Genomic DNA, 27,770 nt, shown 5'->3' on the forward strand with positions numbered 1-27,770 from the left:
CTATGGACTATGGAACCTGGGTGAATGGCTCCTCCATTAAGATGGAGGCCATGTAATGACATCATTATGGTGTGTTTCATTGGTATAGTAATATTGATTGAGGGAAACTGTCACTTGTAGAAATTCACCTAATCTCCCAGTGTGGGCGTTCAATCTAGAAAGTACACCTAGTCAGCAACAGAAAAGCTGAGGTGAAACGAGTTATTTTTTCCCTCTCAGATGCCTTCCAGTTCAATATATTTTTTCCTTTTAGGGCTATTTTTGTTTAACAAATATATATACATATATATATATGTATATATATATAATGCTATATACTATATATATAATACTAATACTATACATGTGTGTATATATATATTTGCATAAAAGGCAAATAGAGACTAGGCTCTAAGATCCCAGAATCCTTTGAGGTGGAGTTGCAGATGTGTACTGCTGCACTGTATGTGGATGTCAGGAATCTGATCTCAGATCCTCCTGCTTGTACAACAGTTTACTCACTGAGCCATCTCCCAAACCTTTAAACTTTTAACTTAGAAATAATTTCAGACTCACAAGAAATTCCAGAGAGTTCTTCTGTTCCTTTCACAGGGCTTCCTCCCATAACGTATAACGTCATTGAGTGATGTCAAAATGGATACATTATACTGGTGTAACAGTATTAATTGAATGATGTCAAAATGGATACATTACACTGGTGTAATAATTTTAATGGAACAAAGCCCCTCACTTAGACTTGAGGAAGGTTGCCTAATCTTCCAGGGTGGACATTCAACCTCGAAAGCGCACTTGCTCTCTCTCTGCATATGAGCCTGCCTTAGAAGTCCTTGACCCGGTGGTTGGGGAAGATATTTTTAAGTTTGGGCGATGGTTTGTGGTTTTATGTTATTCCTGACTTGTTCGAACCCAGAATCTTGAACCAAATTCTCAGCCACAGTGTAGAGAATTCATCTTCACCTCCAGGTGGACACCTTTAGAGCTTACTCACCTTCAACTCTGCACAGTACAAAGCAATTTCTGAGGTTCTTTTTGGTTTTCATACATGCAATTGGTCTGTTGTCATCCTACCCAGGCCACAGCTGAATCAAATAAAAGTCAGTTTCTCTAAAAATCAAATTTTGAGCACTGTGCCTCCCTACCAATGGGAACTTTTGTAGTGTCTTATTGGAGCCCACAGGGGCATGGCCATCTTTGTGCACTTCTTTGTGAAACATTGACTTGTTTTCTACAAACACATTGGTGGCACTCTCTCCGTGCATTACCCTAGCCTCTGCTGTCTGTGCTAGGCCTGTTTTCTCTCAATGGCTCTGGGATCAATAGCCAGTCTTCAATTTCTTTCACAGAGATTCCTTTTATCTGACATAATATTCATGAACCCACTCTTCCCAAACCCTCCTGCCAGAGTGATTCTTCTCAGACAATGGGGGACAGTTCACTGCCAATGCTCCAGAGTGTCCCATATTTATAGAGGCATTGGAGCACAGTCCTATTTAGGAGAGCCCACGGAAGAAGGGGCCTGTTGGTGACATCCATTTGATTTGAGGGGAATTTGTTCCAGTTTGTGAATCAGTTTTGTAAGGAATTCTGTTTTAAAAGACCCAGCCTCAGTTCTCTGGCTCTCCCCACTCAATAGGTAATACATATTTAAGAGCTGCCTGAAGGGTTAAGTCACCCCTCCCTTTTTTTTCTTCCAGTGACTGCAGATATATACCTCAAGGAGCTGACTTACTCGGGCAGTTCATTTCTCTCTGAAATTTCTCTTGCTTGAATGTCCATAACACATTGACTTCCACAAAGAATTGATTTCCACAGAAAATTCCCTGCTTGCCTTAAACCCTTCCCTGCAAGACCCTGGCTGCCTGTATAAGTATGTGGCTTCTTCATGAATCCTTTGTAGAGTACCCAATTGGAATTAGGAGAAAGGGCTGGGCAGTAACGTGATATAACTGTGGATGCACTTCTTTTATAAGAAAAGTGAGTCTTACTGGCTAACATAGGACCAGAGCTGCAACATCCCTTCCAACTATAAATGCACTTGGCCAGTGTTTGTGTGTGCTACTCAAATGTTCCATAAATACTTATGGCACCGGGGCAGGTGATTCAGCAAACACTTTCATTTGTTAAAAATACATGCTTTCTGACATAATATTGGTGTCTGGCAATGGTGATGAACAAGGATATAGCCTCTGGAACATCTTTCTGAACTTCTGGAGCATTCTTGCTTCTCATAAAGTGTTGGTAATGAGCTGGCATACAGCAGCAATGAAACTGACATGTGTGTTATTGAGATTGCTATCATCAGCCTGTGGTGTACGTTCTCAATATTTGCAGTGCTTGCAGAGAAAGTGGGTGTTCAAGAGTTATCCGTATTTGTGTATGTGTGTGTGCGTGTTTGTGTTTATGCATGCATATACACAATATTGAAAATATTGTAGAGATCGATACCTTTTTCATTCCTAATTTTAGAGGAAATGTTTTCAGTTTTTCATCATTTAGTATAATGTTGATGTGCACACATGCATGTGTTGTGTGTGTGTGTAAGTCAAATCTTGATGTCAGGTGACTTCTTCAGTAGATATACAACTATTTTTTTAATTACATTTTATTTATTTATTTTATATATATATGTGTGTGTGTGTGTGTGTGTGTGTGTGTGTGTGTGTATACACAGGAGTGCACACATGCATATACCATGACCCACAAGAGAAGGTCTGAAGATAACTCGTGGGATTCGGTTTTCTCCTTCTAGCATGTATGCTCAGATGTCCAACTCAGGTCAACTTTTCAAGTTGAGCCACCTTTCCTGTCCTCTGTGTTATTTATTGATATAGAGCATCTCACTGATACTGGAGCTACCCATTCCATTGAAACTTGGCCAACAAACCCTCGTGAACCTCTTCACAGCTCTAGGAATACACACAGGCACAAGTGGCTACTTAAGGCTTTTTCTACGGATGCTGGAGATCTGAACTTCTGCCCTCATGCTTGCATGGAAGCACTCCACTGTAAACCATTCCCCTGCCCCTAGAGCTTTCTTCTTTGACTCCCAGCTCTTAGGTATTGGTGGATCATCGGTTTGGGTTATAGGTGTAGTCTTACTTGTGGTAGAAGCAGTCACTAGATAATCTGGAAGATAGAAATTCACATGGTATTGCTGGGGAAGGTTTCCTTTTGTAATCATGATAGGGAGTGAGTGCTATGTTATGCCCTTGTTTTGGATAGATATGCTGAGTACTTATATTCACCTCCTAAGAGATAAAGATTCCTTCTGAAGCCGAGAATTGTTACTGCATATTCTGATAAATTTTAGGCCTCCTGAAGGCCTCTCCGCCAACACAGCAAACTGAGTCAGACTGAATTGGAAAGCACAGGTTTAATGGGTAAAGTGCTCCCAGGTGACTCGCCGGCCCTGCAAAGAGGAGACCAGCACATGAGACTGGAAGAACCATGTGTCTGTTTTAGGGGATGCTGCTTATACGCCTTGTGGGAGTGGTCTTGAGCCTCTCTGGGGGAGGAGCTGTGTTTGGCGGGCTTTGGAGGGGCAAGTTTGGGGGAAAGAGATGGGGAGGGGAGTTGAGGTGGATCTTCCCCCAGACTCCTTCCAAGCATATTCTATTTTTTTTAGTGAAGGATTGAGATGGCTAGGTACTATTCTTTCTGATAATACTTAGTACCAGATTTGATTATTTTGAAAATATCTTCCGTGTGAAGACTGCTAAAACATTTCCCATTATAATTAATTGTGTTTTCATAGCTAGCATAAAATATGGAATTCAATCAAATACAGGATATTGTGAAGTGGGTGTAAATTACTTTTATAACACCTGGTATTTTTCAACAGTGGTACTTGTAGTGGATAGTTATAAGTTTCTCTATGTAGCAGTGTTTTAAACACCAATGGCACTTTCCTCTGCCTTATGAATGGTGTTAATAGTAACTATTTCCAGATATTTCCATGTTTCCCAGGAAGCAAAATTACCCTTGGTCTAGATTCTCTAGACTGTGATCCCCTAAGACCATTAATGTCTGAGAGAAGGCCCCATGTTCCTAAAGTCCTGTGTCCTCTTGAATAGCAATTCAACTTCACATACCACAATATCCACATATTCATAAGTGGCATTGCGGTAAGTGAATATGTTTGGAATGGTAAATGACCTCAGGAAATAGAACTGTTTGGAATCCCAAATAATGACACTTAGAAAAGAACAGGCCAACTTGTCCACTTGGGAAGAAAACATTCTGTAACTGGGTAAAAACAAGGAAAGACTATTTACAAGCACCCAGGGTAAAGAGCCTCTGGGGCCTACAGTAAACAGCAAGCTAAAGTTAAGTAAACAGCACGATGATTGTGTCAGCATGTGCTGGATCCTGCACGTCAGCCTTTCAGACTCAGGACAACTCTAGCCCTGACTCACACGACAACAGACCGAAGGCCTCCAAGGCGAGGGCCTTCTTTCGCCCTTATTATTGTTGTAAAAGCTCATTTCACATTTGTCCCCATGAGCTTCGTACACGTGTTTTGTGGATCACGAGGCACATCCAAAGAATAGAATATTTAAATTCTCCCTTCCGCAGAAATTCTGCTACACATCAGTTGTCAGTGTGTCACCTAGGTTCAAGGTTGAGTGAGACCCCCAATTATCCTTTAATTTCATGATTAAAGTCAATAAAAATGTTGCTGCAGAGTGACTGAAACCGTGGGATAAAGTGAGTTGATTCAACCTAAGGAAAATAGAAAATAGCTACCAGTGCAAGGGCATGAGTACCCCAAGGGGGAAGAGGACTCTGGAATCTCAGACTTAAAGGGTCAAAGTAGGGCTGGAGAGAGGGCTCAGTGAAAGTGATGTTTAGGTTTTGTCAACTTGACCCATGCTAGTGTCATCTGGGAAGACGGAACCTCAACTCAGAAAACACCAACCCAGGATTGGCTGGTAAGCAAGTCCATGAAGTCATTTTCTTGATTAATGATTGATGTGGGAGATAGCCCCATTGTGGGTGGTGCCATCCCTAGGCAGGTGGTGGTAGAAGGTATAAGAAAGGTAGCTGATGAGGACCCCAAGCAGCAAGCCAGTAAGTAAGCAGCATCCCTCTATGATATCTGCCTCAGTTCTTGCCTAGATGTTCCTTTCCTGTTTGAGTTCTTGCTTCGGCCCAATATAGCAACAACACTGCAAACCAAGAAAACAAAATAGACCATCCAAAAAACCCCACAGTTTTTTAACAGTTAGCAAGTAAAAGCACATACACAAGAAACTGTGGATTCCATTATATGCTTCTCCTGATATGAGACTTGCTCTTGAATGGTTGATATACCCAGTATCACTCCATTGGAGAAAACAGATTTTCCCTCTCCCAACAGGTATAAAAGCCAGTTTAGGGTGAATTCTCTAATCCTCGCAGTGTGTACTTGAGGCTGAGTTACCTACAGTGAGGACGTTCTGGCAATTCTTGGTATTACACTAGCTAGCTCCTGTCAATCTCCTAGATGACGGGATGAATTATATGGGAGCCTCTGAGCTGCTATCTTAGTAGCAGGAAGAGAAGCTTGTTTCTTAATGTAGATTTCTCAGTTAGACTTGGCCATCTGGCCTAGGACAAGACTCTCGGACTGAGAAAGGTAAGTATATACACATACGTTGAAATTACTGTTTGATCAAGTAAAATTAAATCAACTATTCATTCTTCTAATGGTAGTGCCACCTCAGTGAAGCAGCCTGACAGACCCCAGTTTTTAATCCAAGTTCTGTCTTCCCAATGGTGGAGAGAGGAGAGAGGCTGTGCTGGGATGTGACAGTGTAACACTGAGAGGATTCACCTGCAAGTTAGGAACGGGCAGATAGGAACACCCACTCAAGAGCCAATGTTGAATTTATTTTGCTTCCTGCAGTGAAGATTTGGTTGCAAATTCAGATTCCAAAAATGAATAGAAATTTACCATGAATCAGTGAAGCAGGAAGTGAGTGTTCTCTGCCAAGACTACCCATGGGCTAAGAAGATAGGCTTTCCCCATCTGTAACTGGTCCCCGGTTCTGTCCCACAGGAGTTAGGGCTCACAGGGCTTATATTCTAGTTATTGTTCCATTGCTGTGAAGAGACACTGTGACCAAGACAACTTATAACAGAAAGCATTCAACTGGGGCATGTGTTACAGTTTCAGAGGACGAGTCTATGATCATCATGGCAGGCAGCATGGCAGCAGACAGGCTGGCATGGAACCGAAGCAGTAGCTCAGAGCTTACATCCTGACCTGCAGGGAAGAGTTAGAAAGAGGGCAAAACCAGGTTTGACATGGGATTTTGAAACCGCAAAGTCCTTCTTAAACTGTGTACCAACTGGGGCCAATTAGGAACCACATATTCGAATAGATGAGCCCATGGAGGCTCTTCTTGCCCAAATCACTGCAGCCAGATTTTGAATTTTTATATTGTTTTCTCACTTTAAGTTGATAGTGATAAGTAAAAATCTTTGCAATTATTTGGTAGACCAAATCAAATACACACACATGCACATACATACACATACCACACCACACCACACATACACAAACACACAAAACACACACACACACACACACACACACACACACACACACACACACACACCTCACATGATCAGACCTTTTAGGAAATCATTGTTTTTAACTCTGTCTTCGTGTGTATTACACAGCAACAAAATCTTGTAAATACTTCATGGAATTTTTGAAAATAGCTTCATCATAATTCTGTTTGATCAGAATTGAATTTCCAAACTCATAGCAATCCTTGGAGGACCTAGATTTCATAAAAACACATTTAAAATTAAATCATTTGGATAGTGTGCCCTATGAAGAAATATTGAGGTAATTTGGTAATCTAAGCAGGACAAAAGTGTATTGAAGAGATTTAGCTTGCAAGTGAGCTTAGCCAGCATGTTTCAGAGATAAGGATGAACAGGGACAAGACTGTAATCTTAGCTATCTATGTTGGAGAGTCACCGTGTCTCCCTCCTGGTATCTACCAATAAGGACTTCCCAAATGACTCTAACCTCATATTAGGTGTCACAGGCAACCTCCTATCTTAGGGTTTCTATTGTTGTGATAAAACACCATGACTAAAAGCAACTTGGGGAGAAAAGGATTTATTTCACTTTGCTCTTCCAGGTAACAGTCCATCACTCCAGAGACTCAAGGCCAAAACTTAAGCAGGGTAGGAGCCTGGAGGCAGCAACTGAAACAGAGACCATGGAAGAAGGATGCTTATTGATTTGTTCCTCATAGTTTGCTCAGCCTGCTTTCTTAAACTATCTAGGACCACCTCCTGGGGTGGCACGATCCACTGTGAACTGGACCCACCCACGTCGACCATTAATCAAGAAAATGCACCATGGGTTTGCCTTCAGGCAGATCTTACGGGGACATTTCCTCATGGAGAGCCTCTTTTCCAAAATGGCTCTAATTTGTATCAAGTTGACATAAAACCAACCAGCACACCTTCTTGTCATGGAAACGTCAAGAAGGATTTAAAATGGAATGCTAGTTATTGAGATGGACAATTTATAGTGTAGTCAAGTTGTCTGGAGGTTGGGAAGTGGGGGCAGGGATTGATCCTTTGGGGAATCTGAGACAATGGAGTCCACACAGGCTTTATCATGCCTGAAAAGAATCATAGAAGAAAGTAGAAAGTGCCAATAATATTCTTTCTTTGCAGCAACCTTAACATATATGGAATAACTATTTTTCAAATCCCCCTGAATTTCTGTAGGGCAACAGAGTTTGTGCCGCTGGCTATGGCTATGTTTTCCACCTGGTGACCAACCCAACATCACAAGCTCCACTCCTCTCATTCACGTTGAACACTGCTCATTCTTGTACTAGGTAATGCTGGTTAAACTCATCTACCTTTAAGTTTAGTGCTTGTGATTTAGCGATTGCTTTTAATGCATAAAGGGTACACGCTCCTTGGAATTTGATTTGAGATCGGGCAATGCTCCAGTGTATTTTTTTATAGCTATGTTATTGGAGTGTTCTTGACCTGCAAATTGATGTATATACCTAACCTATAGAACTTGATAAGTAAGCTTGGAGGTAAGTATCCACCCTTGAAGCCAACACTGTAACTGGGGTACCAATGTTCATCGCCTTGAACATTTTCCGGCTGGTCCGTTAACTAATATACTAATTATTATAAAAACGTGCAATAACTAGGTATCCAATGCATTATTGTTAATCATAGGTATTGTGCTATACAGTGTATTTCTAAGACCTATTCTTTTTACACAACTGAAACTTTATTTCTTTGTATTTATTTGGCCCAGTTTGCCCTCCAGACAACCACTCACCACCATTTTATTCTCTGCACCTGATATTTAGATCCATTATATTTCTTATATAGGTAGTTTTTTTTCTGGATCTGGTTAAAATATAACTCAGCACAATATCTTATGAATTTATCAGAATTACCACAAGAAGCCAGGGTTTATCATTTGCAAGGCTAAATTGTATTTCATCATAAGTATATATGATATTTTCTCCACTCATTCAATCTATTGATGAACACCAAAGATGATGATGCTTTGTCTAACTATTATGAGTAACTGTGTTGATCACATTTTTTATGGGAGATAGAGGAAAAAGAAGTCACTTTGGAAGCCAGCATGACAAAATACAACTTCTGTAGCTCAAGAAAATTTAGTGGAGAGACACACTGAGGCTGAAATTTAGTGGAGAGACAGAGGCTGGTGCACATAGCTCAGGAGCCTAGTGGAGAGATCAGTCTTGGAGAAGGAGCCCTTTGCTTGTGCCTTGCCTACTGCAGAGAGATAAGAGACTGACCACAAGTCCTCATAACACAGGGAAAGGGCATCAGTTGCTAAGAGAAAATACTTGAGGAAGCAGGGTGGCCTAGAGAAGTTAAGAAGTAAGGCAAAAGTGTTGTTTCCAGTCAGTCAGGTCTTGATTCAAATCCTGGAATGCACCTACTAAATTTCTTGTTTTCATTACTTTTTAAGAAGAGTGAGGTTCTTATTTGTAAAGTGGGGACAAGTCTCCTTTAGTAGAGTAAACTTAGAAGGAATGACAGAATATCCGGGAACATGGCTATGTGTTTATGGTTAAATGCAGGGGCATGTCACAGGGTACAGACAGAAGACCTCATGAGTAGTGTCCATCACAGAGGAGGGTCTCAGGTCTTGTTTATGTCCATTCTCCCAAATTTTATTATTTTTATATCTGACAAAGTACACACACACACACACACACACACACACACACACACACACACACACACACATATATATATATATACTCTAGGAGACATTCAAACAACTCAGTATAATCCACTCTGAATATTTCAACTTTAAAGTGGATGATAGACCTATGATGGCATTTCTGAGAGGAATGTATGAAAGTGATGAGTGAATATATTAAAAATAATTAAGACTGCTAATAATTAGGCAACTTCAAATTAAAACCACATAGAGCTATAAGTTCACACCTGTTAGGATAATAGGATGAATATATCTATCTAGAATGATAAATGATGGTATTGGCATGAATTTGAGTAAGAAAAACATAAACTTACTGGTGGGGATGCTAGTATTACCATTATGAAAACAAAGAAAAAGGAAATTAAAAATATAAGTACCATTTGATCCAGTAATTCCATTACTTGATATATATCCAAAGAAAGTGAAATTGACTGAAGAGATATTGTACTCATACATATATTGTAGCATCATTTACAATAGTGAAGGAATGGAATCAATCTTTCAATCTGTAACTATAACCCAACGAATGGGAAAAGAAAGTCTCTCTCTGTCTCTGTCTCTTCTCTCTCACACACACATGAATATGACTCAGCCTTAAGAATGTGAAATGTCATCATTTATTATAACATGGATGGAACTGAGAATCATTATATTAAGTGAAATAAGGCAGACTCGGACAAGTACCACATGATCTCACTTATATGTAAGATTGAAAATGTTGGTCTTAAAGAAGGTGTAAGTTGAAGTGTAGTTATCTGAGGCTGGAAGTGAGGGTGATGAGGAAAGTTGGTCAGTCTGAGTTACAGTTAGAAGTAAATTCTGGAGTTCCACACATTATGTTAATCATAGATAATAATTCTCTGTATATTTAAAGAAATACTGGCTAGTACAGTTAGAAGTAAATTCTGGAGTTCCACACATTATGTTAATCATAGATAATAATTCTCTGTATATTTAAAGAAATACTGGCTAGCATACCCTTACTATAAAAATGATAAATATTTGAGAAGACATGCGTGTCCTAATTTGAACATCATACAATGCGGTTGTACATTGAAATACCACACACACACACACACACACACACACACACACACACACACACACGCACACACACACACACATCTGTGAAGATATTCCATGCCTGTGTCAGTTTTTAAAAATGAATAAAACCCCTTTTAATCCCAATGGAGAAAATGTTGATTAATTTATCTTCATTCTTTGCTTTGCTTTCTAGGTACGGTCTCCTTATATATCCTAAATTTCAGCCACTTTGGAATAATGATACTGGCCTCACTCTCTTCCAAGATTTCATGGTTTGGGGAAGTGCAGGTGGTGCCCAGGTATGACTTTTTTTTTTTTTAGATAACAAGGTTTATTATAAAACTATATGAAGCAATACAGAATGGTATTGGCATATAGCTAGACAAATTGATAAATCAACTTTTTAAGCATACATACATATATATATATATATATATATATATATATATATGCGCGTGCGTGCGTGCATGCGTGTGTGTGTGTGTGTGTGTGTGTGTGTGTGTGTGTTTATCTTTGTGTCCTAGAGTCAGATTGTTACATCACTCTATATAAAGGATAGCAGTTTAATGAGAAAGAGAACACTGTGATATTATCACAACTAGTGTCAATGGCATGATGTGGTTGTGTGTGTGTTGTTGTTGTTGAATGAGCAAATCCCTTCCCAGAGGTCATTTTCTTCATGGCTTCCTACAACAGTCCTAGTAGAGAACAGGGCCATTAGGGACATTTACAATCAGAGGGTGCCAATGTAGAGGTTCATTCATGCTTCCCTTCCAGTTCCTACTTATGACCAATAAATAAAGAACCAGAAAGTAAAGGGCTTGTCAAATGTCACACCCTTGATCAGGAATACAACCGACTGAAGAGTACAGACACAAATATGTGTTTGATAGTGTAATGTCCTGAATAATGAATGCTCCAGTCTTAAGAAAAACATGGTTCCTCAATGTAAAACAGTTTCAGTTCTAGCTGTCATTTACTTTAATCAATGTAGTTTATTTTCGTTTTTTTTTCTCAAAAGAAAAAAATAGATTTATGCTTACCTAGTTTTTATTGCCACAGTGACTTTGTAAAAGGGAACTTTACCTGTTTTCTGTCAATTAAGATCAACTAAAATTACCTAGGGTCACCAGTACTACAAAGAGACATTTGCATGCTTTAATCTCTGCAATTTAGAACTCTGCGGCCTAGGATACATAGGGGAGACAATGTGTTTGTAAAGCATTTAGGGATTAGAACAAAAGCAAAATCATAGTAAAAGAAACATTTACTCAAGTTCCCAATAAAAGGAAGACAATTTGGAATGAAGAAAGCCCAAAATACATGGTTAGGATAGCTAGCAAGGAGGTCCCTAATTGTGTTGAATATTGTATTTTAGTCTTTTTTAAAAAAACTTTTATGTGTTTTAGAATACTTTATCAAGTTATATAGATAAGAATGATTGATTTCAATCAAAGATCTATTCAATTTCTAGGTATAATAATAATTTTAAAACATTATTTTCATCAAGTTTCATAAATATAGTACTTCTATAATAAAGAAAAATATTAGTACACTGTGAAAATTGTACTCACACCTCTAATAAATATAATTTCCTGGTGTATAACTTAAAACTAGAGATTTACTAGCTAGGGCTTAATATTACTATTTTTGAATATATTTGCAAATGAGTTATTTTTAGGTGCCTGTAATTAGGTAGTAGTTGTTTAGTTTTCAGTTCAGGTCTTACCTGTTTTGCACTCATAGTCTGTCTTCAAAGAACTGTCATTTTATAAAATGTTTGCATCCAGACACATTAGGAAATTGCACAAAATTTAAGTGACATGTTAAAGTATGATAGCATCATATATGAAGACTAGACTGGGCCTTAGTAGGACACTTTCAATTCAAGTATGAATGGTAAGTATGATATGATTTAATGAGCAAGGAATGACCATTAGGTCAGCTGTTGGTCCTCATTTTATTTATTTATTTATTTATTTTTTATTTTACAGCACTGTTCAGTTCCACATAATAGCCACAGATTCCAATGCTCTCCCCTCCCCGCCCCCTCCCCCCCCATTCCCACCTCCTCCAGATCAAGGTCTCCCCCGAGGACTGGGATTGACCTGATAGACTCAGTCCAGGCAGGTCCAGTCCCCCCTCCCAGACCGAGCCAAGCGTCCCTGCTTAAGTCCCAGGATTCAAACAGCCAACTCATGCAATGAGCCCAGGACCTGGCACCACCGCCCAGCTGCCTCCCAAACAGATCCAGCCAAATGACTGTCTCACCCATTCAGAGGGCCTGACCCAGTTGGGGGCCCCTCAGCCTTTGGTTCATAGTTCATGTGCTTCCATTCATTTGGTTATTTGTCCCTGTGTTTTATCCAACCTTGGCTTCAACAATATAGGTCCTCATTTTAAAGATGGCAAAGCTCAGGCCTAGGGAAGGTCAAGATCACCCTGATATTATGAGACCAAGGTGAATAATAGGAACTGCATTTCCCAGAACAGTGGGATGCTCTTTAACTCCTTCATTCCTGTGTAGAGGTGCTAGTCCAAGTACTCATAAATAGGTATGCACATGTTAAATCCACACACAAGGAACCTAGGGACACACTGACTTACTGATTTTATATTTGTAATCTTCGGACCAGCTTGGCTAATGTTGTACTAAAATGCTAAACACTGAAGTATTTGAATGCTATGCTTTTATTAATTAATTTTGCACATTTGGGGAATATAGGCTTGTTTTAAATGTGTGGACAATTCATACCGACTTCTTAATGTATTGCCTGTTAGCGGAGAAATGTAATTTCCAAAGGGATTTGTTAGCTATGTTGAGATGTCTGTACTGATCTTGGTAGACAAAACCTGCTTAAATATGCCACTGTGCTTATTTACTTATTTATACTTAATCAATAATTAAAGAAAGCATAGGAAGTCTGTGCGAAAAAACTATCTTTAGACCTTTGGCATAACTTCGACTGTTACTTTATAGATTTTTAGAAGTAATAATCTACACCTGAAAAACTTCCAAGTTTATGCATGCAGAGATTGTGGAATCGACATTTTGGAAAGTGATGCAAACACTTTGGTTACTGACAGCTTGTTACTTGGTCGTTTCACACATGAGGTAGGTGCTTTGCTGAGGTGGTTGTGGGTTGACAATCAAGACCAAATCATGTAGACTGGGCTCCCTGATGATCTAGTCCATAATTATAATAGAAAGTTTTAGTGAAAATCATGGTAAAATAAGAGCGTTTTATTTATAATAGTGATTATATTAATAATATGATTTGAGTATGTAGAGTTGCAGTATTGAGTCTATGTAAATCATAAGTTACTAAGAGTCTGAAGAATTCTTATTTGACTTAAAGTTAGGTCTTCTTCTGATGTATGCAAATTCAGTACTAAACCTAGTCATTTAAGTTGAGTGTCATGGTGCACATCTATAATCCAAGCAATTTGGAGGCTGAGGCAAGAGATTTGACAGAAGTTCAAAGGAAGGTTGAGATACGAAATGAAACTGTATCTCAAAACCAAAGCAAATGAACAATTTCGCACCATGTTGATTTAGTTTACTTTTCTAGAGCCTCTCAAAGACTGTGAACACACATTGCCACACTGTCCCTCTGCTGTGATGTTCTAAGATACTTCATCAAATTTTTGTCAACAGGATCATTTCTCTGTTTAGCCTGCCATCCCGAAGAGTGTGGATGAGGCTATCCCTTATAGTGGGATATTATGTGATAAGGTTTTGTTGGGTGAGTTGTCTGTTTGCCTCTCTGGAACTTAGGAGAGCGTGGTGGCTGTGGGTGGTGGCTTCTGAGTCCCTGCCAGGTGTGGACACTGGGAGTTGGTGGTCCCAGATAGAATTGTTTCTAGGTATTGGGAGCTGACAGAAAGGATTGAGGATGGGGTAAGAAGGGGATGGGTGGGGTTGAGAGAGTTTCACAGGGTGAGGGAGGGTGAGGGGAAGCTGGGTCTTCTTTGAGAAACTGTGGACCCTGCCCCCCCAGGAAATAGGAGAAGAAAAGGAAGATGGAACTCTGCAGGTGGTCTACTACAGGACTGGGGATGAGGCTGGGGAATTGGAATTCAAGGACAGAAAGAGTGGAAATGGCCTACCTGATTCCCTGGCCAGCAAGCCCAGGGAGTCCCAGGGAAAGTACCTCCAGTGTTGGCGGCTGAGACTAAGGAATATGTGTGTGTGGTAAGATTTTGGCTGTGACTGCATTGACCTCCAGAAAATATAGGTTTCTGAATTATAAAAATCAGACTATAGATGGCTTGTCCTGCATTGCATAGTTCAAGGAACCATGTGAGTTCCTTTTACATTGCTGTGACCAAAATGCACGACACAAACAGCTTAGGGAGGAAAGTTTTCTTTTGCCTCAGAGTTTCAGTCTTTCATGGTAGGGAAGGAATGGGGGCTGGAAATTACGATTGATGTGAGGAATTCCATCACAGCGGATAAGGAGGCAGAGCTATGATAGGAACCAGGGGTTGGGTGTAACATTCAGTGATCTTCCCCCAGTGATCAACTTCTGCAGAGCTAGTCTTCACCTCCTCAAGGTTCCATAGCCTCTGAAAATGCTTCCATACACCATAGAACAAATATCAGAAATCAAGCCTGTGATGGACACTTCATAGTCAAGATATGGCAATCCTAGTGTAGTCAAAAGCTACTTCCCAGGTTAGCAGGACCATTTTCCCTTAAGGAAGTTCCCAAGCACCCCTGTTCTCTTAGGCCTCAGACCTTCAATAATTTTCTATGTCCTTATTTTTAAAAGAGTCACATGAATATAGCAATTAATGTTTATATTGCTTACTTTTCTTGTGGTTGTGGCAAATGCTAGAATGGGTGTGTTTTGGGTAGCATTCAGAGGGATGATTATCAGGGTGGAAGTCACAGAGAGAGAGGAACACAAGACAGCTGGTCACATCACATCCACAGCCAGGAAGCAGGGTGTGATGAACAAAGCTTGTCTCAGCTAGCTTTCTCATATATTTTCTTTTTCAGTCCTGGACTCTATTCCCTATTCAGGGTGGGCCTTCTCCCTCAGGTGACCCAGTCTAACCAATCACTACCAGACATGCCCAGAGCCATGTCTCCTAGGTGGCTGTAGATCCTGTCAAACTGACAACGATGAACTATCAAAACACTGTTAACAGTTTGTAGAGAGAAGATGGCTTGCAGAATTCTTGGGACCCATGGGGAGAATATTTGCTTCAGTTTGTTCCTGAATGCATTCAGTAGAAATTCATATGAAAATTGACTCTTGGGAGATTATTTCACAGATATATGATAAATTAAGATTTTAAAAATTATTCAAATTATATTATTATTTTTTGGTTTTTCAAGACAGGGTTTCTCTGTGTAGCTTTGTGCCTTTCCTGGAACTCGCTTTGGAGACCAGCCTGGCCTCGAACTCACAGAGATCCGCCTGCCTCTGTTTCCCAAGTGCTGGGATTAAAGGCATGCGCCACCACCGCCCGGCTCAAATTATTTTCTTACTGAGTTACATTTTCCTATATTTAGCTCTCAACTTTGGAGTTAACTCTTTTGAATGATCCCTTTTTCTACAGTTTTTTTCTTTTCCCTGAGAATGTTGCTGGTTTGGAGATGACTCATCTCTCTAGCCTGTATTGTTTCCAGAGGGGATGCTGTAAGGTCAATGGACCTTAAGTCCAGCAATGACCTTAGAGTACATACTAAAGCAAGATGCCCATCAAACTGAGTAATTGTCCTGGTGAATTAATGTTTTAGTCTCTTAATTGATGTTAACTAGACATCATAATTAGTGGAAGAGTGACATAAGATTTAAATTATGACCAAAGGATACTTATCATGAGATAATAAAATATAATCACACCCTGAGGTTATTCACTAGAAATGCAGTCTAGCTGATAGCCTTTGAGACTCTTAACAGATGCAGGCCAAAAGTTTACTGATAAAAACTCCTAAACAAGCTTGCTCTAGAGAATTCTAGATAATGGTCAGTCGCCCAAATAATAAAAACATTCAATTTTATATCCAACTGTTACCTAAATGATGATATTGTTCAGACTGAATTAACAGGTAAAACAAAATGGAGAGATCCATTGTCTTTACAAATGCCAGCCCCAGATTTAATCTGAGTGCTAGATAGGGCAGCCTGGCTATTTTCCTGGCTCCTGATCAAATACTATTGATTACATAAGCGAAGCAGCTTCAGTGGGAAACATTTATTAATAGGTATGCCATGCCCTCTGAAGTGTTTTCTGTGAAAATCTTGTCCTAGGGGAGTGTCTTATAAAGGAGATTCTTTGGTTGATTTCATTTACCCTATGCTGTTTACTGCGAACCCTTTTGGGTCCCCAATCTCAAATAACTCTAGAGATATACAATGCACTGTGAGGATTACAGTTAACCTAATAGGACCATGTGAGCAATTTATGTTAAATAAATAAATCTTAGCTGCTCTTTTAAAAACAAATAAATATGTAGGATAACAGATGTATTTATTGTCATCATTACAATAACTATTTTACTATCCACCTGAATACTCTGCTCCCGTAATTTTTAAATGTACACAATAAAATAAACTTGCAAAAAAGTATCGAAGGGTCTGAGAAATCCTATGATTAACACAACAAGGAAAATGACAATCTTTACTTAATGAATTTTTAAAGTTTATTTTGGAGTCACATTATTGACAGGTGTCATTAATAATTTTTATTTAATATAAGGAAGAAGTTAAACTGGCTGTGGAATAAGATTTTCGCCTCTGTCTTTCAAACTTGCCTGGCTTTGTAGAATTAAGAATTTCAGAGAACTTGGCCTTCTCACTCACATTTGATTGATAGCAGACAATTACATGCTAATCATATCCTCCAACAGATATTAGGTTATGCTTTTTGTGAGTAGAGGGGAATTAAGCGTATTTGTGTTTGTGTTGGTATTCTCACCCACTGTATCACCTATGTGTTCATGTGCGTAGAATACTTTTAATGTTCAGGAAGGAAAGGTTTGGGTACCATCATGCCACATCTTAGTTTGGTTAGGCAGTTTTTGATGCTAGCTGCTTAACATCCTATTTAATCATCACCCCCTTTCATGTACAGAAACATCCTGGTCTGGATTTAAATTTTGGTCTCCTTATGTTTCTGTGTATCTGCAGCCTGGCTGTCTTTTTATTGCTATTGGAAATAATTTGGTATTTGTTTAAATTGGCCAGATATTTTTACAGATGTGCCAATGGCATCATGGTTATATCAGACGTGTGCTTAAATGATACACATTTATGTGTGTAGGTGTGGTATAATGTTTGTATGCAAACACATCCCCTGTGATTCAGCAGATAAATGCAGGTGATAAGAGTAAGATGACACAATGTAGATAGTTGAATCTAGATCATTGCTAATCAGAGAATTCTCTATACTTTCAATGTCTTCATTCATTTGAAAAGGTTTGTGATAAAAATTGTGAATTAAAATATTCAGCAGGTGCTGGTGGAGCTGCTTCATTCTTCCTCCATTTTCTCCAGGGGTTATTTCTCATTTTCACTGGGGATTTGTCTATCCCAGTTTAGACCTTTCATCTTTCTTCGTTTCTCTAAATTCTGTTGCAGGGCCCCTCTCTTCTCAATATGCTTGCTCCTGCTGGGAGAAATCTCATTTTCTCTCATGGTTTCAATTACCATCCATGCTGATGTCTCCCACGTATTTGCATTTTCTACCGTCTTCGTTTGTGCTTTCAGTTTTAATCATTATTTTTGTTTTCCTTTCCCCATTTTTCTAACTTGATTTGGATTGTCCTGTGTTACATCTTTTTAGAGATATTTTTCTCATTTCTCACATACTCATTATGTTTTGACATTCTAGCTATCGGGATTAAATTTTTAACATGCCTGCTGGTTGTGATGATTTTGTAATTACATTAATGATGTTAGACTATACCTCAGCAATTCCAGACTTCAATTTTTTAACTGTGTTCTTTTTCTCCTTTTCTTAATGCTCAAGATCTTCATTCAAGCATATATGTTTTGATCAAGTTTGCTCCTTCATTCCTTCTATTCCAACTCCCCCTTTATCCACCTCATTATTCCCTCTTAACTTCATGTGATCTTTTTTAAAAAATGCATTGAGTCCACTTAATGATACCTGCACGTGCAAGGACATAGGACCATCTACTGGAACACGGGTAGCTTCTCAGGAGCCACACCCCTGAAGAAAACTGTCTCTCCCTCTCTCAGCAGTCATCAATGGCCAGAAGCTTCTCAACTAGGGATGGGGTTTTGTTTACCTTCTTTCTTTACTTACCCTTTCATCCTCTGCTTCTTTTACTTTCTGTTGGTTCTACCTTTGAAAGTAAATGTAATATGGAAATATTTACAGAGAAAAGCACACAATGTATTTTGTAAGTACACTTTTAATTAAAATAGAATTACATCACCTTCCCCCTTCTCTTTGTTCCCTCTAACCCCTCCCATCCACCCTCCAACTCTCAAATTGATAGTCTCCTTTCCCTGGACAAAATACTACATACAGGCAGCTGATGGCTGCTGGATGAGGGAGAACTAACTTCTTCTAGGGATAAGGCCCATTATCAGTTATCCAACACATAGAGGTCATTCCTGCAACCAAATACACAAAAGCAGCAAAAGAGAGATTCAGCAGGTTGTACTTATATATTTGTGCACACACACACACACACACACACACACACACACACATGCACACACAAAATGTATATTTGTAATAATAATGATCACAATGTGTTTATCTTAATAAAGCAAATCAACTGTATACCACCCAGATAAGAAACACTACCCATTTCCCTTGCAGTGGCCTCTTTCTATTCCCAGATTTAAACCCGAGTATCCTCAGCTAAAGGGGGACCATGATTCAGACTCCTAGTGATATGAATTGATTTTTTTCTTCTTCTTATTTGATACAATGCAGTCACAGAGCACATAACTCTATTGTTCCTGGGTTTCTTTGGCACAATAATATGTCCATGAGCTTTGTCTGTCTTCTTGTGAGTAGTAATTTATTCTAGTCATTGTGTATTATCCCATTTTATGACTGTACCAAATATTTTCTCATGATCAAATTCTGTTTATTGAGTTCACAACAGAAATTGTTGGTATTTGGCAGTTTCTAACCATTTTTCTACCTTATTTTTCTCATTTGAAAAAAATCTGTATAGACTCTTGGAGCTTTAAAACTTATACTCAGAGCTCATGTAATTCGGCTCCCTACTTCAATGGGAAAAAAATATTCAGGCTTCAAGTGCCTTTCCCCTGAGCCATTGAGCAGAGAAGTGGAGTGCTCTGCAGGAGTTGTTCTTAGTCGGAGCTCCAGGAACTTGCAGCCCGTGTACTTCCCTGTGCTCTGCAGCAGTCTTGAATCTGGTAACAGATCTTTCACTTTGACTGTCCATTCAGGTGCTTCCCCCACCAGACATTATCCTTTATAAATCAACTGTTTACGTTAAGGTTCAAAGTAGGGTTTCATCATCACCTCTTTGTAGATGTATCAGTGAACTTTGTATTTCCTCACCTGTCTTCCCCATTATCCATCACCTTTTGCCGCCACACCCCACGTTTTCTTACTACTTCCATCTTCCTTGCGTTCCCGTTGTCCTATCTTTTCAGACTCTCATTTCTTTAAGATCCCTTCACCCCAGACCCTGAAGGCAACTCCACAGCTTGCTCAATCACCAGCTTTCTATTCCTATTTTGTCCATGCCCAGGATGGGATGATACCTCCCCTCGTGTAGGCAGTGTGATACATCCAGGAACCAGTGGACAGCCGCTCCTGTCTGGAGAACCTTTGCTTGCCCCTCGCTCCTTCCAGTTGTCCTGCTGCCTCTTTGTATATTTGTGATGTTTTTAACTCTTTATTTATTAGGAATAGAATCTGGTTGATGATAATGTTTTCATTTTCTTTTGATTTGTATACTAACTTTAATTATGCTGAGATTTTATTTGTTTCTCTTATTTGTTTCTATTTGTGGCCATTTTTCCTATTAGAGATTTTTTGGAAAAAAAAAACTTTAATAGTTCTCAATTGTGCAACCATTTTTAAAAATGGAAAAGTTCAGAGCCGACAGCTTAGTTAAGTGGGTTTTGCTGAAGAGGTTTTTGTAGGAAAATCTAGAAAGAGTTATGTCTCATTTTAGATATTTAAAAAAGATTTTTTTCTGTATTATCTGTAGAGAAGCTAACCTTTTTGATGTGTTTTTCTGCATTTCAACACATGTATACATTTGTGTCACCACAACTCCCATAGTCAATATACAGAAGGGTTGTCTCAACCTCAGCTCCCCCAGGCTTCATCTCTCTGACCACATCCTCTACTGACTACTAATTCTGAGCCATCGCTAATCTACACTCTATTGGGAAGGTTTCTTGTTCAATAATTACATAAGTGGGATCAAATGGTATGAAACCTTTTGGGACTGGTTTCTTTCATTGCCAAATGTGTTCAGGGATTCATTCAACTTATTATGTTCATTAATGTTTTATTCCTTATTGTTAATGAATTATATGCTACTGTACCAATGTAACATAGTTCTTTTTTTTTTTTTTTCATTCATTTGTTGAAAACCATTTGAATACTTTTCCAGATCTGGTGATAATAAACAGTTTGGTATAACCATTTCTGTAACATTTTTGTATGACTGTCCCTTCTCATTTCTGTAAGATAATTATCTAGCAATTAAATGGCTGTTTCATGTGAGGTATGATGAGAAACTGCCAAAGTGGTCTCCATTGTAGCGATCCCATTGTGTATTCTATGATCAATATGTAAGCTTTAGTAGTTCCCCATTTTCATAGGTACTTGATACTGACTTTTTTTTTTTAAAAAAAAACCCCAAATTCTAATAGATATATTGTATCTTATTTGCACTTCCCTACTTTACATAATTTTAAACATTTTGAAATGTGGCTACTTAACATGCAGACATTTCACTTTAGAGATATGTCTTAATTTTTTCTTTGATTGGAATTTCTGTATTTTTGTTTTTGAGGTTTACAGTTTCTGTTTTCTAGACATAAGTTCTTTTTCATAAATATTAGTAGCATGTGTTTTGTTGTTTCAACAATTTCAATATTGGCTTGCAGTTTTCTTGTTTTAATTATTTTTGCTTGTGCATGATGACTCCATTTCACATGATTGGTATTCTTACTTTGTTTTTTTGCTTTTCTTTTTGTTTTTTAAAAATTCACAGGGAAGTCTATGTATGTCAGCTGGAATTAAAACTCCCAAAAGATGGGAACTTATGATTTCTAATACAACTTTTGTTAATTTTGATCTGAAATGTGTGGCCATCAGAACCTGTTCTGGCTGTTCCCAAGGACAGGGTAAGTTGGAGCAGACTAGGCAGATGGTAAATAAGACTAGTGCTCAGGTGATTATGACAAACAGTGGTAAAGGCTTTGATGAGTCAGTGTTTCTTTCAGTTACAAGATTATATCAACAGAAACTGTTCAAGTTTCACAAAGGAACTCAGGAGCTAGGTGCTCACCGCATGCCACCTGTAGTTCCCATCCTCTGTAATATGGTCTCAGTGACCATCACATCTATCATTATGTTTCTATGACTCATTTGGACTCTCAGCTTCATGAAACGGAGACATCTCTCTTGGCTAGTGCCTGTTTTTAAATTGGTACTTAGAAGAGAGACCGTTACCTAGAGAGAAGATCATTGGTAAGATGAATAAATGAAATTAGGTGGACGATGAACACATGGACACAAACTGACCTGCATACACACCACTGCCGAAAGATCCCAAGCCAGGGTACTTAAATGTTTTCAACAACTTGGTCTGTGATGTTTACAAAGAAAACAAGGGCAATTCTTGGTAACTTGTTAACTGCCACACAGGGCTTTGAGAAGTAACTCCTTGGAGGACTCATGGTTCAAGGTGAAAAGAGGCAGGGAACAATTTAGTCGATCTGATTGCTACAAACAGCCAAAACCAAGTAATTCAAGTAAATATGCTCTTGTGGTTTGAATCACCAATTTAGATAATTGTTTGTTTTTTTTAATTAAATGAATAATCAGCAAGTCTCCACCTTACTATTTTTTTCCCTATATAAGCAGAGCCAAAGATTGGGGGATTTTAGTTTGGGAGACAGTCATAGGAATATTAAAATGCCCTATGGCAAACACTTCAGTTCATAGTTCTCCAATTCCCTGATGATTTCACATCATTTATCAGACACTGAAAAAAAGATCTCTTGTCACTGGATGATGCTGGGTGAATAAGCTTTCCATTTGTTTAAAAATTGTCTATTATAGGATCTACATAGGGATCTAGAGAGTACAATCAGGAAGAACACATACTTCTTTAAAAATGAATATCTGAGAACATAATTTCCAAAGGACGCTGAGAGCAGTCTTGGTGAAGTGAACAGAGTCAATGAAGGACGAGGGGTGGGTGTACTTTGGAGAAGTGACTCTCCTGGGCATCACAGGGTAGATAGAAAACTGAAACAGCAAAGGATGATTTCTAGGTATTATAAATAACGTAGGCAAAGTCTTAGAGATTTTATACATCAGGTTTTGCTTGGGAAATGAGACATCAGGCCAACATAAGAAAATTATGGAGGTGAGGGTATTACTAAGTCTTATGCATTACAAAATATGGAATTAAGAAGTCTTTCACACATGGCTTGCTTCGCTGCATGTAATCCACTGATCAGCAGAGTGAAAATACTACATCTGTGTGAATCTTGTTCTCACTTATTTTGTGTATTTTCTGTAGTTTATAACGTGTGTAACACAACAGGATGCAATGTATGTGTTGGGTGTTGTATACTTTTCCCTTTCAGTGATAGGGATGTATGATATAAACATATTCGTAGGTAGGTGGGCTGGTGATGGTGGTGAGTGACATCAGAGAATGTGCTGAGAGGTGTGGCCAGAAGCTAATATTTACAAAGTGTGTTCCTAACACTACTTATTCTAATGGTTAATAGAATGTTGGTTTTGTTAGTAAGTATAATAAAAAAATTAAAGTATAAGCCTCACAGTTTGAGGTATTATCGATGGGGTCAGGCTTATGACAGAGTAATGGAAGCTGAAAGATTGAGAGACTATAGTGTGACATCGTTAGTGTTTAGGGAACTAACACTTGTTGTTTATGTTTCTTAATAGAAGAGCACCCCCCATCTTATGATTGGTATTTGGGGCTATTGTTTTGTGATCTAGAAAATTCTGTTCATTGTAGGAAATTTAACAGCATCTCTTTGCCATTCTCTCCAGTTGCCAGTAGCACCACCAATGTGACAGTTGTGACAGTCAATAATAACTCAAAAGAATGTCAGTTGTCTCTTGGAAAGTAAAATAACCCCCGGAACAAAAATCACTGCCCTACGAAATAAACTGAACGATGGCTGGCCATGCTGCCTTTGGCCCCCAGTATCTTTGCACATGGATACTGACATAAGGGAGCACTTGTGCTCTTTTTTCTTTTGTGGATGACTGAATGAATTATAAAATTATAGAACATAAAGTACTAAAAGGAATCTTGTGAATTTAGTTTCATAATAACGGATTCATGTCATGTGTAACAGTCTGTCTTCTAATTTACAGGTGGATTTACTGTGAAGACCAGGGAATTGAAGTTTGAAAACTCTCCAAATTTAGTAGCATTTCCATTTCCTCATGCAGCAGTTTTGGAAGACTTGGATGGGTCCTTGTCTGGGAAAAATGGAAGTCATATTCTTGCTTCTATGGAAACTCTCTCAGATACATGCTTGGCCAATGCAAGCTTCAGTCATATTGTCCCTGGCAGCATCTGTGGGGAAGGTGTTCTCTTTCATCGTATGTCTATTGGTTTGTAAGTAGCATTAACTACACGTCTTAGCTTGTCAATGGGCATGTACATACCACTCCATCAAGCTTAAGCTTATGGAAGGGAAATTGTTTTTCTGATGAGTTGAAGTACATATTTCCTTAAAAGTGAAGTGGGACTAACGTTGACCACTGTGAAATCAGGAACTTATGGTGGTTTTAGGTTGACTCAAGTGGTAGCTGTCAATGTCTTTGGATCAGCTGTCATAGCCCATGACTGCTTATTGACAGTTTGAGTCAACAATCTCTTCTTTAAAAGACTCACAACCAACAAAATATTTGAAATTTATTTAAATGAAGAGTATTATTTTAAAAATTCCAATAATGCCATCCTCATTTATATACATGCACTTTCCCCAAGCTCTTTTTAAGTGCTCAGAGTGCTTCAGGGGAGCAATTGCTGATGTCTTCTCTCACGTGCCAGGTTGCTTCACTCTAGTTCATTTTCCTTGTTAATTTCATGAACTATTGGATTCGTACAATACATTTCCTATTAATATTGGATCAAGGACTCCTTGGTTATGCTACTCAAACTACCATTAAGTCAGCAGCTGGGCTGTTTATAATGCATAATAGGATTGCTTCTGCCCTCTTTAATTTCCAGGTAATGATTGCAGAGTGTCTGAGGTTCTCCCTTTTACCTATTGCAAATGCATTGTATATATTTAGCCACACTTATTTCCTCCCTTTAAGTGTCCCAACTCCATGAATATTAAGCCAAGTAATTCCGTCAGACCACATTGGCAACTTATTTGAATCAGTGTGCTCTAGAGGGTGAGAACGGCGGAGGCCAGGCTTGTACTAGCTGCACACTGAGTGCATAGAGAAGCACGTTTTCTCCTTCTCTTTTGGAAGGCTTAAAAATAGAGATATCTGTGAATAGTCCAAATATTTTTTCTCTCTGCTTTCCAAAGTAGTCTTTATTTTCTCTACTGTGAAGGGGCTCCAAATCCCACCAAGTAACATAAGAGTGAGAGAGGGGGATATTTTCACTTCTAATTTTGCTTGTGCTGAGAACATTTTTTTTCTTCATTCTCAGGAATGTAGCCTGATTTTCATTACCATCATCCTGCTTTTACAAAACCTGGCTTTAAGGAATGTTTGGGGGAATCTATGAAAGTTAGTGTTCTCTTTCTTACGTGATTTTTCCACTCTATATGATGATAATAAGAGATTTGTAGTGAAGAGGAGCATCGTGCGCTTGTATGATATTTCTCTGTAGGCATTTGTCAAACTCCTTCTAAAATGACTTTCTTTAAGGATTGCTTAGGTTATCTCTTGTGTGTGTGTGTGTGTGTGTGTGTGTGTGTGTGTGTGTGTGTGTGTGTGCTTGGAGGGTGGGCATTGTGGTAGTGAAGGCTCTTCTGAGCTTCAGCCTTGTCACAGTATCTGTTCTTGGAGATCTCCAGGGCTGTGTAGCCTTTTGCCACAGAAGCAGGTCATGGTTGTCCTAGTCTGGATCTCATGACAGCCATCAGGTTGTTTTCTAAGTAGATTCCAAAGACTCCTGGGAGGGTGAAATACTCACCTTTTTAAATTTTATTTAAAGGCATCTCCTCCCGAGTTTCAAAATATAAAATCCCATGTCCCGGAAGCCTCTTTAGTACCATGAAATCCGAGAAGATTCATTGCTTTTCTACCCAGACTTCTATTTTAAAATTTCAAATGCACTCACAGGTCTAGGCACAAATGCTCAGCTGTCACAAATGAGTTCTAGGGAAGCCCCAGCATGCTCCCAGTGGTGTTTTGGCCCTTGTACCCTCACTAAAAGAAGACTGTTGGATTCTAGGAGCTGTGAAGCCCAGCAATTCAAAGCGGTCTATGGGCTAGCACACAGCAGCAATGGGAAACTCTAGAAATGTAACAGACCTTCAGTCTGGACCTCAGACGTCCCAAATGAGAAAGCCCAGGTGATACACAGGAACCCTCGGGCAGCCCTGCTCCCAGGTCCTTCTAATTATACACTCGTGCTTCTACCCCTCCCTCTTTGTGCTCAGTGGCTTGATCTTTGTCCCAGAGCATTATAACCTCATTAGGAACATGTCAGTGCTAATGAGCAATTTGAATTCAGCTTAGATACAAAGTTTGTTGTGTTTCATGAAGAAAGGATTAATTTGTTGTGCTATTTACCCTGGGGCAAGTGCTGCTGTCTTTACTTTCAACTGTTACCCCCTTCTCTCAGCAAGCGGTCCCCAGAGGGCAAGGAGTGAGGCTCTATATTCCTGCACAAACAAAGCCCCGCTCTCCTCCCCCTTGCCGAACTCTAGTACTTGGGTTATTTCTTTTCTGTCGGGCCCATCTCTGGCTGCTCTTCACTCTACACCAGTTCTTTGTTTGATGTGAGTGACTTCAGAATCCTGCTTCGCAATGTCTTCCTTATACCTGACTGAAGCCCACGTCTGTGGCAGAGGCTTTCCTAGACTCGGTGACACAACACCAGCAGTTTGGTTGACAGAAGCAAGTAAATACTTGAAGTTGGTCATAATACCCAAAGTCCAAGTGAAGAGCAAATGGCTGCCCTGTACAAGGCAGAGGCAAGTTTATCATTTGTTAAGTGACAACATGCTTCATCTTCATGCTGCTTCTTATGTTGTTGGTGTCGTGGGAAAGTGTTTATTCCCAAGCACCTGCTCTAGCAGTATTCTTCCAGGAACCCCAGGATGCTGATGTCAATTCAGGACCTTATCTTAGACTATTATGTCAATGACCATTTCCCCCCATGGGCCCCTAGTGATGAAAGGGACCACGGGATTGTGGGAGTTTCTTTAAAAAATTTTTGAAATTACATTCTTATTTATTTATTGTGTGCGGAGGAGGACACGTGTGCATGCCACAGTACATGTATGGAGGTCAGAGGAAAATGCCCTACCACGTAAGTTCCTGGAATTGGACTTAGATTTTTCAGACTTGGTAGCAGCAACCTTTGCCCACTGAGCCATCTTGGCTCCTGTACCCTGCTTTTATTCTTATCTCCAGATTTGCATACATAATTTCCTCTGCTTGTATGTATAATTACACAGAAGTATAATGCTGTCTATAGTGTGTGTTTGTGTGAGCATGTGTGCATGGATGCTTTTAGATCTTCTTTTTAAATGTTTTTATTAGCTCTTTGAGAATTTCCTACAATCTATTTTGATCATTTTCACCCTCCTTCTTGGAACTTCTTCAAAATCTTCCTTGTCTCCTGTTGAGTCTAGTTTGTGCTGACCTTCTACTCTGGTGATGGGGCTTTTCCTAGAGTGTGATTGACATGCCGGGTGTCACTCCATTGAAGAAATCTAGCTTTCCCTTGCCCAGCATCAATCCATCGCCAATAGCTCCTCAGCTAGGGATGGGATTGATGTGTACCCCCTCTCTTCTATGATGGCATCGTGTCTGGCTTGAACTTACACAGATCACATTCATGTCCTCACAGTCTCTGTGAACTCATATGTCCATCTACCATGTTGTCTTTGCAAAACACCATTTCCTTGACGTCATCCACCACCCCCTTCGCTGTCCTTTAAATGCTGCTGTCTTTGGAGGACCTGTGAATCTTTCTTTTCCTTCAAGCACATGTGTGCTTCCTAAGCCACCCTAGTTATTTTCACATGTAGTGATGATTCCCCAATGTTTCTTTTAGTTAAACTGCACTTTAATTTGCATTGGC

General features: G+C 39.2%; 1 protein-coding gene across 4 annotated transcripts in view; it reads left to right on the forward strand.

The window, feature by feature from the left end:
• Nucleotides 1-27,770, forward strand: part of Pkhd1 (PKHD1 ciliary IPT domain containing fibrocystin/polyductin) — a 466,475-nt gene that overhangs the window by 217,672 nt on the left and 221,033 nt on the right. For all 4 annotated transcript variants that reach the window (XM_028868108.2, XM_037199703.1, XM_037199704.1 and 1 more), the window contains 5 exons: nucleotides 7,741-7,853; nucleotides 10,482-10,587; nucleotides 13,269-13,403; nucleotides 21,492-21,624; nucleotides 23,861-24,107. In XM_028868108.2, coding sequence (XP_028723941.2) covers nucleotides 7,741-7,853; nucleotides 10,482-10,587; nucleotides 13,269-13,403; nucleotides 21,492-21,624; nucleotides 23,861-24,107 — 734 coding nt within the window. The remainder of the gene's footprint in view (nucleotides 1-7,740; nucleotides 7,854-10,481; nucleotides 10,588-13,268; nucleotides 13,404-21,491; nucleotides 21,625-23,860; nucleotides 24,108-27,770) is intronic.

The sequence above is a fragment of the Peromyscus leucopus genome, chromosome 16_21, assembly GCF_004664715.2.
Source record: "Peromyscus leucopus breed LL Stock chromosome 16_21, UCI_PerLeu_2.1, whole genome shotgun sequence".
Lineage (NCBI taxonomy): Eukaryota > Metazoa > Chordata > Mammalia > Rodentia > Cricetidae > Peromyscus > Peromyscus leucopus.